Source organism: Erinaceus europaeus, chromosome 23 (assembly GCF_950295315.1).
Source record: "Erinaceus europaeus chromosome 23, mEriEur2.1, whole genome shotgun sequence".
Lineage (NCBI taxonomy): Eukaryota > Metazoa > Chordata > Mammalia > Eulipotyphla > Erinaceidae > Erinaceus > Erinaceus europaeus.
The window spans coordinates 2,115,546-2,132,521 of NC_080184.1; the positions used below are offsets into that span (position 1 = coordinate 2,115,546).

General features: G+C 57.5%; 1 protein-coding gene across 2 annotated transcripts in view; it reads right to left on the reverse strand.

Moving 5' to 3' along the window:
* Positions 1 to 16,976, reverse strand: part of RFX2 (regulatory factor X2) — a 58,270-nt gene that overhangs the window by 2,675 nt on the left and 38,619 nt on the right. For both annotated transcript variants that reach the window (XM_060181969.1, XM_060181968.1), the window contains 9 exons: positions 15,588 to 15,769; positions 13,531 to 13,650; positions 11,779 to 11,882; positions 11,530 to 11,648; positions 10,154 to 10,269; positions 8,515 to 8,666; positions 6,695 to 6,792; positions 5,002 to 5,151; positions 821 to 1,029 (listed from right to left, as the gene is read on the reverse strand). In XM_060181969.1, the coding sequence (XP_060037952.1) occupies positions 821 to 1,029; positions 5,002 to 5,151; positions 6,695 to 6,792; positions 8,515 to 8,666; positions 10,154 to 10,269; positions 11,530 to 11,648; positions 11,779 to 11,882; positions 13,531 to 13,650; positions 15,588 to 15,769 (1,250 nt within the window). The remainder of the gene's footprint in view (positions 1 to 820; positions 1,030 to 5,001; positions 5,152 to 6,694; positions 6,793 to 8,514; positions 8,667 to 10,153; positions 10,270 to 11,529; positions 11,649 to 11,778; positions 11,883 to 13,530; positions 13,651 to 15,587; positions 15,770 to 16,976) is intronic.

A 16,976-nucleotide genomic window follows, 5' to 3' on the forward strand; every position in this document is an offset into this window, starting at 1 on the left:
GTGATGGGAACAGGTGCACCACCAGTCAGCCCTTCATTATTATTATTTTAATGTTCTTTATTTATTATTTATTCCCTTTTGTTGCCTTTGTTGTTTTATTGTTGTAGTTATGATTGATGTCGTCGTTGTTGGACAGGACAGAGAGAAATGGAGAGAGAGAGAGGAGGGGAAGACAGAGAGGGGGAGAGAAAGACAGACACCTGCAGACCTGCTTCACCGCCTGGGAAGCGACTCCCCTGCAGGTGGGGAGCCGGGGGCTCGAACCGGGATTCTTATATCGGTCCTTGCACTTTGTGCCACCTGCACTTAACCCACTGTGCTACCACCCGACTCCCCGTTATTATTTTTCTTAATAATTTAACGAGAGGCCAGAGCCCTCATCAGCACAGGCTGATGGTGGTGCTGGGGGTTGAACCTGGGGCCTCAGAGCCTCAGTCAGGAGAGTCTTTATCTTAGTAATAAATGATTTACTTAATGAAAGACATGATAAATGGATGGAGAGACAGGAAGGAGAGGGGGAGGGAGAGAGCCCAGAGCCATGCTCAGCTCTGGCTGATGGTGGTACTGGGGGTTGAACCTGGGGCCTCAGAGCCTCAGGCAGGAGAATCTTTTTGCAGAACCACCATGCTGTCTCCCTGGCCCTGGTTTTTCTTGTTGATTTGTAAACACTCTTTATATATGTGGGAATTGTTTTCTCCCCAGAGTCCTGCTCAGCTCTGGCTGATGGTGGTGCTGGGGCTTGAACCTGGGACCTCAGAGCCTCAGGCAGCAGAAGCATTGAGCTGCTGCCCGCCTGGTGCCCCCCAGCTGCGGGACTCACCTATAGAAAGACCACTTGAGCAGGAACTGGCGGGCGGCCTTGGGGAAGCCGGGGCTGCCGTGGTGCTGCCTGAGGGCCTGGGTGACCACGCGGTCCAGCCAGGCGGCCCACTGGTCCAGCGAGCTCTGCCGCTGCAGCGTCAGCTTGAAGTCCTGCTCCAGCCGCTGCACGATGCCCTCGTCACACTGACACACCCACGACGCCTGCTCCTGGGGTGGGGGGTGGGGGTCAGCACCCCAGACCTGGACCCCGTCCCCAGCCCCAGCCCCTGGATGTGTGCCGGGTGGAGGTTGCTTGTGGTGATCAGAACACTTTAGGGGGGTTGCTCAGCTCACACACTGCACACGTTCCCAGGACCTGGGTTCGAGCCACCAACCCTTACCTAGGAGCACTTGGGGGGGGGGCTTCACTAGGAGAGGAGCAGGACTGTGACAGATGTCTCTCTTTTTCTCTCTCTCTCTCTCTCTCTCTCACACACACACACACACACACACACACACACACACACACACCTTCTTATCTCAGAACATGAGTGGTTCGAGGTGGTGCAGTGGGTAAAGCATCGGACTCTCAAGCATGAGGTCCTGAGTTCAATCCCCGGCAGCACCTGGACCAGAGTGGTGTCTGGTTCTTTCTCTCCCTCCTCCTATTTTTCTCATGAAGAAATAAAAACTTAAAAAAAAAAAAGAATAAATAAAAAACATCAAGGGGCCATGTGGCTGAGTACACATGTCACCATGTGCAAGGACCTGGGTTCAGGCCCCGGGCCCCCACCTGCAGGGAGGAACTAACCTTCATGAATAGTGAGGGGGGGGCTGCAGGTGTCTCTCTGTCTCGCTCCCTCTCCCACTTCCCTCTCGACTTCTATCTCTATCCAGTGACTGCATACAGAGATAAAGTCTCTAAAAACAACAATGAAAGGAAAAAGCTTAGTGGACAGAGGGTAGTTAGCAGGATGGTTCTGCAAAGAGATTCTCCTGCCTGAGACTCTGAGGTTCCAGATTCAAACCCCAGCAGCACCATCAGCCAGAGCTGAGCAGGGCTCTGGAGAGAGAGAGAGAGGGAGAGGGAGAGGGAGAGGGAGAGGGAGAGGGAGAAGGTGAAGGAGAAGGAGGAGAAGGAGAAGGAGAAGGAGGAGAAGGAGAAGAAGAAGAAGGAAGAAGAAGGAGAAGAGGGAGAGGGAGAGGGAGAGAGAGAGAGAGAGAGAGAGAGAGAGAGAGAGAAATGTCAGCTGGAAGAGCCCAGGACTTGGTCAGCTGGTTTCTGCTTGATCTTGGTGTCATGGGAATCAGAGTGCTTCTCTGGCTCCGTCCTCTCTGTGTGTGTTTCTATCATGTGAAAATCTTCCTCTTCTCTGTCATTCTTTTTATTATTATTATTTTTTATCTCTTTATTGGTCTTCTCTGTCATTCCTATGTGGTAAAGAAAACTTACTGTTTAAAGACAGGGCTTTGGGACCCAGGGGATAAAGCATAAGCCATCTTTTAAATGTCCTTTATTTTTTCTTTTATCCTTTCCTTTTCTTGTTTTCTTTCCAGAGCCCTGCTCAGCTGGGACCTCAGATTCTTAGGCAGAAGAGTCTCTTTGCAGAAACATTATACTATGTACACCCCACAAGGATTTTTTTTTAAAAAAATATTTTATTTATTAATGAGAGAAGAACTCAGAACCTCGTGTTTGAAAGTCCAATGCTTTATCCACTGCGCCACCTACTGGACCACAAAAATTGGATTTTTTTAAAAAGATATTTTTATTTATTGGATAGAGACAGCCAGAAACTAAGAAGAAGGGGGAGATATAGAGGGAGAGAGACAGAGACCCCTGCAACCCTGCTTCACCACTCGGGAAGCTTTACCCCTGCAGGTGGGGCCGGAGGCTTGAACCTGGGTCCTTGCACACTGTAACATGCCCACCACCCGGCCCCCAAACACTGAATTCTTTTTTTAAAAAAAATATTTATTTTATTTATTTATTCCCTTTTGTTTCCCTTGTTGTTTTATTGTTGTAGTTATTATTGTTGTTGTCATTGTTGGATAGGACAGAGAGAAATGGAGAGAGGAGGAGAAGACAGAGAGGGGGAGAGAAAGACAGACACCTGCAGACCTGCTTCACCGCCTGGGAAGCGACTCCCCTGCAGGTGGGGAGCCGGGGGTTCGAACCAGGATCCTTATGCCGGTCCTTGTGCTTTGCGCCACCTGCGCTTTAACCCGCTGCGCTACCGCCCGACTCCCAAACACTGAATTCTTAAACATGAAGTTCTGAGTTTGATTGCCAGCATCACATGTGGCAGTATCTGCTCGGCCTCTCTCCCTCACTCTCTCTCTGCCTCTCTCATTAATAACTGAACAATATGGGCAGCGGTAGGTAGCATAATGATTCTGCAAAGAGACTACTGTGACCCAGGCTCCAAAGCCCCAGGTTCAATCCTCCACACCACCATCAGCCAGAGCTGAGCAGTGCTGTGGAAATAAAAAACAAAAACACTTTAAATAATCAGTGACCTTAGAAAGAGACAGAATAAAAGACGGGGAGAGACCCCCACAGTCCTGCCCACCCTCCATGGGGCTCCCTGGGTGCTGTGCCTGGTGCTGAGAGAGGAGACCCCACAGCCCTGCCTACCCTCCATGGGCTCCCTGGGTGCTGTGCCTGGTGCTGAGAGAGGAGAGACCCCACAGCCCTGCCCACCCTCCATGGGCTCCTTGGGTGCTGTGCCTGGTGCTGAGAGAGGAGAGACCCCACAGCCCTGCCCACCCTCCATGGGCTCCCTGGGTGCTGTGCCTGGTGCTGAGAGAGGAGAGACCCCACAGCCCTGCCCACCCTCCATGGGCTCCCTGGGTGCTATGCCTGGTGCTGAGAGAGGAGAGACCCCACAGCCCTGCCCACCCTCCATGGGACTCCCTGGGTGCTGTGCAGGGTGCTGAGAGAGGAGAGACCCCACAGCCCTGCCCACCCTCCATGGGCTCCCTGGGTGCTGTCCATGGTGCTGAGAGAGGAGAGACCCCACAGCCCTGCCCACCCTCCATGGGCTCCCTGGGTGCTGTGCATGGTGCTGAGAGAGGAGAGACCCCACAGCCCTGCCCACCCTCCATGGGGCTCCCTGGGTGCTGTGCATGGTGCTGAGAGAGGAGAGACCCCACAGCCCTGCCCACCCTCCATGGGCTCCCTGGGTGCTGTCCATGGTGCTGAGAGAGGAGACACCCCACAGCCCTGCCCACCCTCCATGGGCTCCCTGGGTGCTGTCCATGGTGCTGAGAGAGGAGAGACCCCACAGCCCTGCCCACCCTCCATGGGCTCCCTGGGTGCTGTGCAGGGTGCTGAGAGAGGAGAGACCCCACAGCCCTGCCCACCCTCCATGGGCTCCCTGGGTGCTGTGCCTGGTGCTGAGAGAGGAGAGACCCCACAGCCCTGCCCACCCTCCATGGGACTCCCTGGGTGCTGTGCAGGGTGCTGAGAGAGGAGAGACCCCACAGCCCTGCCCACCCTCCATGGGCTCCCTGGGTGCTGTCCATGGTGCTGAGAGAGGAGAGACCCCACAGCCCTGCCCACCCTCCATGGGCTCCCTGGGTGCTGTGCATGGTGCTGAGAGAGGAGAGACCCCACAGCCCTGCCCACCCTCCATGGGGCTCCCTGGGTGCTGTGCATGGTGCTGAGAGAGGAGAGACCCCACAGCCCTGCCCACCCTCCATGGGCTCCCTGGGTGCTGTCCATGGTGCTGAGAGAGGAGACACCCCACAGCCCTGCCCACCCTCCATGGGCTCCCTGGGTGCTGTCCATGGTGCTGAGAGAGGAGAGACCCCACAGCCCTGCCCACCCTCCATGGGCTCCCTGGGTGCTGTGCCTGGTGCTGAGAGAGGAGAGACCCCACAGCCCTGCCCACCCTCCATGGGCTCCCTGGGTGCTGTGCAGGGTGCTGAGAGAGGAGAGACCCCACAGCCCTGCCCACCCTCCATGGGCTCCCTGGGTGCTGTGCCTGGTGCTGAGAGAGGAGAGACCCCACAGCCCTGCCCACCCTCCATGGGGCTCCCTGGGTGCTGTGCATGGTGCTGAGAGAGGAGAGACCCCACAGCCCTGCCCACCCTCCATGGGCTCCCTGGGTGCTGTGCATGGTCCTGAGAGGAGAGACCCCACAGCCGGTCCACCGTCACGGGGCTCCCCGGCGCTGTGCTTGGCCCCGGGCCCACCTGCACGTTGGCGAAGTCCACGCGGTTGAGGTCGCTGAGCATCTGGCTGATCTGCGCCGAGTTCTGCAGCACCGCGCGAGCCGCCTGCGCCAGGTGGTTGAGTGACGTGTAGCGTCGCAGGGTCTGTGCGAAGGCGCTGACCACCCCCACCTGCGGGGGTGGGGGGGGGAGAGTCGCATTGAAGGGCGGCGCTGGGGGCGTCCAGGGCCCTGGGAGAGCGAGCACAGCCAGAGCCACGGGAATGCAAATTCAGGCCCTTCCCCCTGGTTAGGGGACCCACACTGTCCTGAGATTCACCGCCCCCCGGGGGTCCTGGGGGTTGAGAAGTCTCCCCCAGGGTCCCCCGGGCACCTGGGCACAGGGACCAGATGCCCAGGCTGGCCATAATCTGCTTATGGAAGAGCTGTAAAAACTTCCCAGAACAGCTGGTCTCCCAGAGGTTGGCCAATGTTTTTTATTTTTATGCTTAACTCCCCTGCAGGTGGGGAGCCGGGGCTCGAACCCAGATCCTTCTGTCGGTCCTTGTGCTTTGCGCCACGTGTGCTTAACCTGCTGCGCTACCACCCGACTCCCCAACTGCCAATTTTTTAAAAAAAATATTTGTTTATTCCCTTTTGTTGCCCTTGCTGTAGTTATTATTGTTGTTGATGTCGTCGTTGTTGGATAGGACAGAGAGAAATGGAGAGAGGAGGGGAAGACAGAGAGGGGGAGAGAAAGACAGACGCCTGCAGACCTGCTTCACTGCCTGTGAAGCGACTCCCCTGCAGGTGGGGAGCCGGGGGCTCGAACCGGGATCCTTACGCCGGTCCTTGTGCTTTGCGCCACCTGCACTTAACCCCCTGCATACCGCCCGACTCCCCTACTTCTTTTTTTTTTTTTTTTAATATTTTTACTGATTGATTGATTGATGAGAAAGATAGGAGAGAAAGAACCAGACATCACTGTGGTCCACGTGCTGCTGGGGACTGAACTCAGGACCTCATGCTTGAGAGTCCAATGCTTTATCCACTGCGCCACCTCCCGGACCACGCGCGCGCCTTTCTTAGAAAGTAATTCATTATTATTATTATTTTTAATTGCCACTAGTGTCACGGCTGGGGCTTGGTGCCTGCAGAATGAATCCAACGCTGCCGGAGGTCTCTCTCTCTCTTTTAAAATATTTATTCTGTGGGAGTAGGGTGGTAGCGCAACGGGTTAAGCTCAGGTGGCGCAAAATGCAAAGACCAACGTGAGGATCCCGGTTCGAGCCCCCGGCTCCCCACCTGCAGGGGAGTCACTTCACAGGCGGTGAAGCAGGTCTGCAGGTGTCTGTCTTTCTCTCCCCCTCTCTGTCTTCTCTTCCTCTCTCCATTTCTCTGTCCTATCCAACAACGATGACATCCATAACAACAATAATAACTACAACAAAGGGAATAAATAAATATTTTTAAACATTGTATAATAAAATCAATCTTAAGCAAAGAAAAAGGTTCCCGTCCCTTCCTGCTACACACAGCAGGGCCCAGGGGTCTCCCCAGTCTGTCGGGACCCCAGCCACGTACCAGACTCCGCCCACATCCCAGAAGCCCCGCCCCAGACTCCACTCACAGGCCGAGGCCCCACCCCAGGCCCAGCCTGTTTAAAGATCTGCCCAGGGGCCGGAGGCCCCGCCCACACGCCCAGGCCCCGCCCCCAGGGGCTCTAGTCTGCTCACCTTGGTCTGAACCACGTGCTGAGGGAAGTCGCTCATGGCCGAGGTCAGCCAGCCCTCCAGGCTCTTGGCAAAATTCCGGATGGCCTGGGTCAGCGTGCCTGCGGGACGCAGGATCCCCCAGTGAGCAAAGTGGGGACACGGGGCGCCCTGGGGTGCGGGGGACTCAGTGGGCTTTGCCGCTGGGCTGGGGGTGCTGTGCTCAGTCTGCCCCCGCAGACAGAGACCTGAAGTCGGGACCCTTGCACCTGCGTAATACACACGGGCAGATACAAGACACTGCAGCCTCGCACTTGGGTGGGGGCTGGGGGGCCTCTCTCTCCTCCCTATCCCTCTCTCTGAAAAAGCCCCGAGTGGAGAGAAAGAAAGAAAGAAAGAAAGAAAGAAAATTCTGAAAAATCAAAAGCCAGAGCCCTGCAGGGCTGGAAGGAGGCTCCACACTGCCAGGTGTGAGGACTCGGGTTCTAGTCCCTGGCCACCCTGTGGGAGCCCCACTCAAGGATGGGGAAGCCATGCTGTGATGTCTCTCCCTCCCACCTTCTCTGTCTCTAAAACAGAAAAATCTTGAGCAGCAGCCGGGGAGACAGCCCAGCTGCCAGAGCACAGGACTTGTATGCCTGAGGCTCCCGGTTCGATCCCCAGGGTAACACGAGCCAAAATGGTGCCCTGGTTCTCCACATCTTTCACGTACAGTAAATGCAACCAACCTTTTCCTTCCTCCCTCCCTCCCTCCCTCCCTTTCTATCTTCTCTCTCTCTTTTAAGTTTTATTTATTTCTCCTTTTGTTGCCCTTGTTGTCTTTTTATTGTTGTAGTTATTATTATTGTTGTTGATGTCATCGTTGTTGGATAGGACAGAGAGAAATGGAGAGAGGAGGGGAAGACAGAGAGGGGGAGAGAAAGACAGACACCTGCAGACCTGCTTCACTGCCTGTGAAACGACTCCCCTGCAGGTGGGGAGCCGGGGGCTTGAACCTGGATCCTTATGTGGGTCCTTGCGCTTTGTGCCACCTGCGCTTAACCCGCTGTGCTACCGCCTGGCCCCCCTTAACTGATATTTATTGGGGCTCTCGGGGTCCCCGAAACCCCCACACAGCAACCCATGAGGGCAAGGATGATTGTTTTCATTCCCATGCCGGTTCCAGCTGGTTCTGGCCTTCCAGGGAGGGCCCCCCCCCCGGGGTCTCTCTGCACACCCCACCCTAGCCAGCCCACATGGTGGGGGTTGTGGCATAGAGGTGCAGGGATGTGGGGGGTGTAGGGGATACAGGCAGAGTCTGGGGGGCCAGGAGAGTTCTGGGGGAAGCAGCAGAGTCCAGGGTTACAGGCAGGGCCTGGAGGACCCAGGTGGGATCTGTGGAGTGCAGATGAGGTCTACGGACCCAGGCGGGATCTGGGGGTCCCAGGCAGGGTCTGGGGTGCAGGCAGTATCTGGGGGGCACAGGTGGAGTCCAGGGCTCAGGCACGATCTTGGGGGTGCAGGCAGGGTCCTGGGTCCTACCCAGGCAGGGTCTGGGGTCCCCAGGAAGGATTTGGGTGTCCTGGGCAGGGTTTAGGGGTGCAAGCAGGGTCCCGGGTCCCAGGCAGGGTCTGGGGGTCCCTGGAGAGGTCTGTGGGTACATGCAGGGTTTGGGGGTCCCAGGCAGGGTCTGGGGGTCCCAGGCAGGGTCTGGGGGTCCCTGGAGAGGTCTGTGGGTACATGCTGGGTTTGGGGGTCCCAGGCGGGGTCTGAGGGTCCCAGGCGAGGTCTGTGGGTACATGCATGGTTTGGGGGGTTCACCAGGTAGGGTCTGGGGGTCTGCGTGTCCAGGGGTGGGGGCTCACTGGGCACGGGACGCAGCACGTCAGGGATGAGGACCTCCACCAGCGCCTGGTACAGGACGTGGTCACAGCGCCGCATCCAGCGCAGCACAGGCTCGCAGGAGCACAGCGCCACAAGCTTGTCCTTGGGAAGCACCGCGCAGTCGCCGGCCTCGCTGCGGGAGGGGAGGGGGTTGAGAGCCGGAGGGCGGGGCCTCGCTCTCCTCCCCTCCCCTCCCCTTCCCTCCCCTGATGGCCCAGAGTTGAATCGCCACCTCAGGGATTCATTCCTTCCTCCTTCCTTCCTTCCTTCCTTTTAAAAAAACATCTTTATTTACTTATTGGGCAGAGATAGCCAGAAGTTGAGAAGGAAGAGGGGGATAGATAGGGGGAGGGAGAGACAGACACCTGCAGTGCTGATTCAGCACTTGGGGAAGCTTTCCCGCTGCAGGTGGGGACCAGGGGCTTGAACCCGGGTCCTTGTGTATTGTAATGGGGGCGCTTAACCAAGTGCGCCACCGCCTGGCCACTTTACGAGTTGTTTTTATGACTAAACAGGTTGACTGACTAATGGGGGTGGGGGAGGGAGAGAGAGGGAGGGAGAGGGAGAGAGAGAGGGGGAGGGAAGAGAGAGAGAGAGAGAGAGAGAGAGATCAAAGCCTCCCTGGGACTAACCTCAGACCCTCACTCGAAAGAATCTAGCATTGTCTCACTGAACTTTCTCTCTCTCTCTTTCTTCCTTGCTTTTTTTGAATTTTGAAGACGGAGATAAGAATTGTAGAAATCTCTCCCTTGGATGTACACTGCTTTGCCGTGTCTGTGTGCCAGGTTCGATCCCAGCCCCCACTGCATTGAAGGAAGATACAGTGCTTTGGTTTCTTTCACTTTCTCTTCCTGCCTTGAACTTAAAAAAAAAAAAAAAAAACATGGAGAGTCAGGCGGTAGCAAGTGGATTAAGCGCAGGTGGTGCAAGGTGCAAGGACCAGCATCAGGATCCCGGTTCCAGCCCCCGGCTCCCCACCTGCAGGGGGGTGGCTTCACAGGCGGTGAAGCAGGTCTGCAGGTGTCTGTCTTTCTCTCCCCCTCTCTGTCTTCCCCTCTTCTCTCCATTTCTCTCTGTCCTAGCCAACTACGACGGCAATAAGAACAATAACTAACAATAAAACGGCAACACAAGGGGATAAATAAATATTAAGAAAACAATGAGAATATTTAAAAGGTTTAAATCTAAATTAAAGAGATTGAGGGCTGGATGGTGGTGCACCTGGTTGTGCATTTCTGTTACTGGCTAGAGACAGCCAGAAATCAAGAGGGAAGGGATGGGGGATAGAGAGGGAGAGAGACAAAGACGCCTGCAGCCCTTGGTGAAGCTTTTCCCCTGTAGGTGGGGACCAGGGGCTTGAACCTGGGTCCTTGCGCATTGTAATATGTACACTCAACCAGGTGCACCACCACCTGGCCCCAAGCTGAGCTATGCCCGCCCCAGGCAACAGTAATTAGTATTATTATTTTTTTAGTAAGTAAATTTAAAGCAAAGACAAAGAAAAAGAAAATCCCTCCGTTAACCAGGCCGCGCTAGGTACAAAGTAGTAGGTCCCCAAGTCTTGGCCCACTGGCACCCTGTGGTTTCTGGGGGTTGGGAGGAGGGCAGACAGAGGCTCACCTGGCTGGGAGGGAGGAGGGACGGTCAGCGGCTGACAGGGTCTTAGAATTCCAGAAAGAAACCCAGAGCTTCTCAATGTAGTGGAACTGCAGGGTCATGACGACGTCCAGGGTCGCCTGTGGGCAGGAGGGGTCAGAGGGTACAGGCAGCCTGGGGGGGTGAGTGGGGGGGGCTGGAGTGTGCGGGCAGAGACAGAAATGGGGGCCTGGTGCTGAGAGAGGAGAGACCCACAGCCCTGCCCACCCTCCATGGGCTCCCTGGGTGCTGTCCATGGTGCTGAGAGAGGAGAGACCCCACAGCCCTGCCCACCCTCCATGGGCTCCCTGGGTGCTGTGCCTGGTGCTGAGAGAGGAGAGACCCCACAGCCCTGCCCACCCTCCATGGGCTCCCTGGGTGCTGTCCATGGTGCTGAGAGAGGAGAGACCCCACAGCCCTGCCCACCCTCCATGGGCTCCCTGGGTGCTGTGCCTGGTGCTGAGAGAGGAGAGACCCCACAGCCCTGCCCACCCTCCATGGGCTCCCTGGGTGCTGTCCATGGTGCTGAGAGAGGAGAGACCCCACAGCCCTGCCCACCCTCCATGGGCTCCCTGGGTGCTGTGCCTGGTGCTGAGAGAGGAGAGACCCCACAGCCCTGCCCACCCTCCATGGGCTCCCTGGGTGCTGTGCCTGATGCTGAGAGAGGAGAGACCCCACAGCCCTGCCCACCCTCCATGGGCTCCCTGGGTGCTGTCCATGGTGCTGAGGGAGGAGAGACCCCACAGCCCTGCCCACCCTCCATGGGCTCCCTGGGCGCTGTGCCTGGTGCTGAGAGAGGAGAGACCCCACAGCCCTGCCCACCCTCCATGGGGCTCCCTGGGTGCTGTGCCTGGTGCTGAGAGAGGAGAGACCCCACAGCCCTGCCCACCCTCCATGGGGTTCCCTGGGTGCTGTGCATGGTGCTGAGAGAGGAGACACCCCACAGCCCTGCCCACCCTCCATGGGGCTCCCTGGGCGCTGTGGCTGGTGCTGAGAGAGGAGAGACCCCACAGCCCTGCCCACCCTCCATGGGCTCCCTGGGTGCTGTCCATGGTGCTGAGAGAGGAGAGACCCCACAGCCCTGCCCACCCTCCATGGGCTCCCCGGGTGCTGTGCATGGTGCTGAGAGAGGAGAGACACCACAGCCTGCCCACCCTCCATTGGCTCCCTGGGTGCTGTGCATGGTGCTGAGAGGAGACACCCCACAGCCCTGCCCACCCTCCATGGGGCTCCCTGGGTGCTGTGCATGGTGCTGAGAGAGGAGAGACCCCCACAGCCCCCACAGAAGTACTGGGGAGCAGACTGGAAGGTCCCTGCTTCCTCGCCGGAGCCCAGGCTCTCTGGGGTGGGGGTGGAGTCACCTCGCAGTGCAGCCTGTACACCAGCTGCAGAGCCTTCACGTCCTGCACGGTCACATTGTCTTGAAGCAAAACGCCGCCCAGCTCAGGAGCCGGGAACTCTGGGAAGGCGTGCGAGACATCTGGGGGCAGAGGGTGAGTGGAAAAACCGGGTGGCGGGGGCACAGGGTGGGCAGACCAAGGAGGCAGCCCGCACCCTGGGCTGGCACCGGTGCAGACGAGGTCACAGTAACAGCCAGGCGGGGTGCCCACCTATGTACTGCTGGTGGTGGTGGCTCTGGGCGGCCGTGGCCTGCTCCGGCGTGCTGTGCGCGGCGCTGTCCCCGAGACTGTCCGCCTTCTGCACCGGCCGGTACCTGTGTGAGTCGGGGACACGGTGCTCGAGGCTTCTTCATCAGCCACGTGCTGCCCCGTCACTTCCAGAACCTTCTCCCCATCTTCACTAGGGCTGGATCCCAGAAGCCCTCTCTCCCTGTCCCTCCTGCCCCCAGTTCCCTCCTCCCCTGCGGGCCACAGGAGACCCAGGGAGACCAGTGACAGGTGGCATCGCTGTACTGGGAGGTGCTACTGGGTGAAGTAGTGGGCTCCGTGCCAGGTGCCGAGGCCGAGCCCTACAGCACACAGCCAGTGATGTCTGGCTCTCTCTCTCTCCTCCTTTCTCACAAGTAAATAAATAAAATCTTAAAAAACAAAAAAAGGGGGGTCAGGTGTAGCAAAGCAGGTTACGCGAGGTGGCGCAAAGCGCAATGACCGGCGTAAGGATCAATGACCGGCGTAAGGATCCCGGTTCGAGCCCCCGGCTCCCACCTGCAGGGGAGTCGCCTCACAGGTGGTGAAGCAGGTCTGCAGGTGTCTGTCTTTCTCTCCCCCTCTCTGTCTTCCCCTCCTCTCTCCATTTCTCTCTGTCCTATCCAACAACAATGACAATAACAACAATGACTACAACAATAAAACAACAAGGGCAACAAAAGGGAATAAATAAACAAAATATTTTTTAAAAGTGATGTCACTACATGGGCCCCATGCATTTGTCCTCAGAGAGGACAGACAGGGAGACCCCACAGCCCTGCCCACCTTCCATGGGGCTCCCTGGGTGCTGTGCCTGGTGCTGAGAGAGGAGAGACCCCACAGCCCTGCCCACCCTCCATGGGCTCCCCGGGTGCTGTCCATGGTTCTGAGAGAGGAGAGACCCCACAGCCTGCCCACCCTCCATGGGCTCCCTGGGTGCTGTGCCTGGTGCTGAGAGAGGAGAGACCCCACAGCCCTGCCCACCCTCCATGGGCTCCCTGGGTGCTGTGCAGGGTGCTGAGACAGGAGAGACCCCACAGCCCTGCCCACCCTCCATGGGCTCCCCCGGGCGCTGTCCATGGTGCTGAGAGAGGAGAGACCCCACAGCCCTGCCCACCCTCCATGGGGCTCCCTGGGTGCTGTGCCTGGTGCTGAGAGAGGAGACACCCCACAGCCCTGCCCACCCTCCATGGGGCTCCCTGGGTGCTGTGCCTGGTGCTGAGAGAGGAGAGACCCCACAGCCCTGCCCACCCTCCATGGGCTCCCTGGGTGCTGTGCCTGGTGCTGAGAGAGGAGAGACCCCACAGCCCTGCCCACCCTCCATGGGCTCCCTGGGTGCTGTGCCTGGTGCTGAGAGAGGAGAGACCCCACAGCCCTGCCCACCCTCCATGGGCTCCCTGGGTGCTGTGCAGGGTGCTGAGAGAGGAGAGACCCCACAGCCCTGCCCTCGCTCCCTGGGCTCCCTGGGTTCTGAGCATGGTGCTGAGAGAGGAGAGACCCCACAGCCCTGCCCACCCTCCATGGGCTCCCTGGGTGCTGTGCCTGGTGCTGAGAGAGGAGAGACCCCCACAGCCCTGCCCACCCTCCATGGGCTCCCTGGGCGCTGTGCCTGGTGCTGAGAGAGGAGAGACCCCACAGCCTGCCCACCCTCCCTGGGCTCCCCGGGCGCTGTCCATGGTGCTGACAGGCATGCACAGCCCTGCTGCCAGCTCGCACCTGGGCTTCTGGTGCAGGGGCTGCTGCCTCATGGCCATGTACTGGGAATCTTCCTGCAGCCGGTTCAGCGGCGAGTCTGGCTTCAGCCGGATGCCGTAGTAGTGGTATTTGGAGTTGCCCCTGGAGAGCAAGCACAGCAGGCTGGGCCCTGCCCCTGGCTCCAGAGCGCCCCCCTGGCTGTGGGGTGGGGAACCCACTGGGGACACAGTGCTTTGGAGAACCCAGCTCCCAACACCCTGACTTATGGTGGTGAGAGGAACTCTCCAATCCACACAGGATCGAAGACTAATTTTTTGGGGGGGTGTTCTGACCCAAGGGTGTCCCACATATGTGACAGCAGCAAGCCACTCTCTTGGCCCACTTTTAAAACAACTATTATCAGTATTTTTTATTGTTGTAGTTATTATTGTTATTGATGCTGTCATTGTTGGATAGGACAGAGAGAAAATGGAGAGGGGAGAGAAAGACAGACACCTGCAGACCTACTTCACCACATGTGAAGTGACTCCCCTGTAGGTGGGGAGCCGGGGGCTCGAACCAGGATCCTTACGCCGGTCATTGGGTTTGCGAGTTTTTTTTTTTAAAATGAGAGAAGAGAAAGCTCATCTGTCTGATGGTGGTGCTGGGAATTGAACCTGGGACCCCAGAGCCTCAGGCAGGAGAGCCTGTTTGCAGAACCATCAGCCTAGCTCCCTAGCCCCTTCTTGTCTGCAATCTATTGTTATTATTAAAATATCTTATTTATTTTATTTCAATGATAAAGATGCAGAAAGACTAAAGCCATTGCTCAGTTCTGGCTTGATGGTGGTGCTGGGGCTTGAACTTAGGACCCCAGTGTGTCAGGCGGGAGAGTCTGTTTGCAGAACCATCAGGCTCTCTACCCCCGTCTTCAGTCTCCTTTTATTTTTAAACTTTTCTTATATTTATTTACTTTCCCTTTTGTTGCCCTTGTTGTTTTTCATTGTTGTTGTAGTTATTATTGATGTCGTTGTTGTTGGATAGGACAGAGAGAAATGGAGAGAGGAGGGGAAGACAGAGAGGGGGAGAGAAAGACAGACACCTGCAGACCTGCTTCACCACCTGGGAAGCGACTCCCCTGCAGGTGGGGAGCCGGGGGCTCGAACAGGATCCTCATGCAGGTCCTTGTGCTTTGCGCCACATGCGCTTAACCTGCTGCGCTACCGCCCGACTCCCCTACTGTCTCCTTTATCTCCTCTTCCTTTCTCAATCTCTCATCTGTATCCAAAATAAATAAAAATCTTTAAAAAAAAAGGGGGTGTCGAGTGGTAGCGCAGTGGGTTAAGCGTAGGTGGTGCAAAGCGCAAGGACCGGCTAAGGATCCCAGTTCGAGCCCCTGGCTCCCCACCTGCAGGGGAGTCGCTTCCCAGGCGGTGAAGCAGGTCTGCAGGTGTCTGTCTTTCTCTCCCCCTCTCTGTCTTCCCCTCCTCTCTCCATTTCTCTCTGTCCTATCCAACGACAGCAACAACAACAACAACAATAATAACCACAATGATAAAACAAAAAGGGCAACAAAAGGGGAAAAAAATGGTCTCCAGGAGCAGTGGATTTGTGGTGCAGGCACTGAGCCCCAGTGATAACCCTGGAGGCAAAAAAAAAGATGGGAGTTGGGCGATAGCGCAGCGGGTTAAGCACAGGTGGCACAAGGCATAAGGGTCCCGGTTCGAGTCCCCCGCTCCCCACCTGCAGGGGAGTCGCTTCCCAAGCGGTGAAGCAGGTCTGCAGGTGTCTGTCTTTCTCTCTCCCTCCTTGTCTTTCCCTCCTCTCTCCATTTCTCTCTGTCCTAACAATGACAACAGTAGTAACTATAACAACAAAAAAAAGGGAAAATAAAGAAAAGAAAGGAAAAAGAACAAATGGATGAACACAACATTCAAAAGGACAGAAAAGGAGGGAGGGAGGGAGGGAGGGGAGGAGAGAGAGAGAGTCTTTCTTGTGCTCCGTATTTTGGAGGGCAAGGCCTTGAGGGGTGGTGTGCCCGGCCTAGGCGCTGCCGGGGGTGTGCAGGCCGTGGGGGGCTGTGGGGAGCCCCTGCCCACCTGGTGCCCAGCCGGCGTGTGCGCAGCCCCATGAAGACGGAGCGGATGAGCTTCCCGAAGGAGGCAGCGTTGACGGGCTCCAGCTCGTGGTCCTGGCAGTGGCGGAGGTAGTGGCTGTACAGTGAGCTGCGGGGCAGGCTCACGCCGTCCGCTGTCTCGTAGTTGTCCAGCAGCCACTGCAGCTGGGGGGGGGGGGCACAGGGACCTTGTCACAGCCCACCCAGACCCCCCGAGACCCCCGAGACCCCCCCCCCCCGCAAGACTCCAGTGGCAGCTGTGCTTCTGAGATCTCTTTTCTGACCCGATCCTGTTTATAAACACCTCGGGGGCCCCCAGAGACCACAGCCCCTGGACCCATTCCAGGGTGTGAGAAAAAGGGGGAGACTGGAGGCCGGCCTGCCCACCCCCTGCAAAACCCTTGGCCCTCTGGCTCGTGACAAGGAGACAGAGGGACTTGGGGGCTATGTGCAGGGATGGGTCACACTCACCAGCGGACCCCAAAGCCAGGTGTTAGGCTTGGGGCCCCCCGGGCAGGGAAGGCAGGTGAGTGGGGCCCCAAAGCTGAAGTCTCCCGGGTTGACGCCAGCCCACGTGGCATGGTGGCCAGAGGCGGGGGCACCCCTCGTACAGCATGCCCAGCCCACTGTCCAGTGAACGACCGCTCCTTATGGGGGGCGGGGTGCATAATGGGGAGGCTCTCTGTGCAGCGATGTGGGCCTGAGACAGGAGCCCGAGCGACAGAGGCAGAAACTGAGGGTCCCCCCCTGCCGGGCCCTGGCTCCCAGGGGTCCTTCAGACTCCCCACCTCAGCCCCCTTGAGCAGCAGAGTGAAACTTCCTGACTGGGACACCCTGACCCACTGCCCACACCCACCAGGCTGGGTGGCCAAAGCACAAGGACCGGCGTAAGGATCCCGGTTCGAGCCCCCGGCTCCCCACCTGCAGGGGAGTCGCTTCCCAGGCGGTGAAGCAGGTCTGCAGGTGTCTGTCTCTCTCTCCCCCCTCTCTCTCCTCCTCTCTCCATTTCTCTCTGTCCTATCCAACAACAACGACATTAACAACAATAATAACAATAAGGGCAACAAAAATGGAAAAAAAAAAAAAGGCCTCCAGGAGCAGTGGATTAGTAGTAACAGGCACTGAGCCTCAGCGATAACCCTGCAGGAAAAAAAAATCTTAGAAAGCAGGGACAAGAAATAGTGGAGTCGGGCAGGCACTGAGGCCCAGCGAGAGTCTAAAAGGCAAAAACTGAATAAAAACACCACCACCCCCCAAAAAAAAAGCAGAAGCCCTGGACGTAGGGCAAAGAGGAGGGCACAGAGGCCAGGGGCTCCTGCTCAGGGGGGCGACAGAGAAAGCTCACACCGCTGAGGCTGGCTGTCAGGACTGT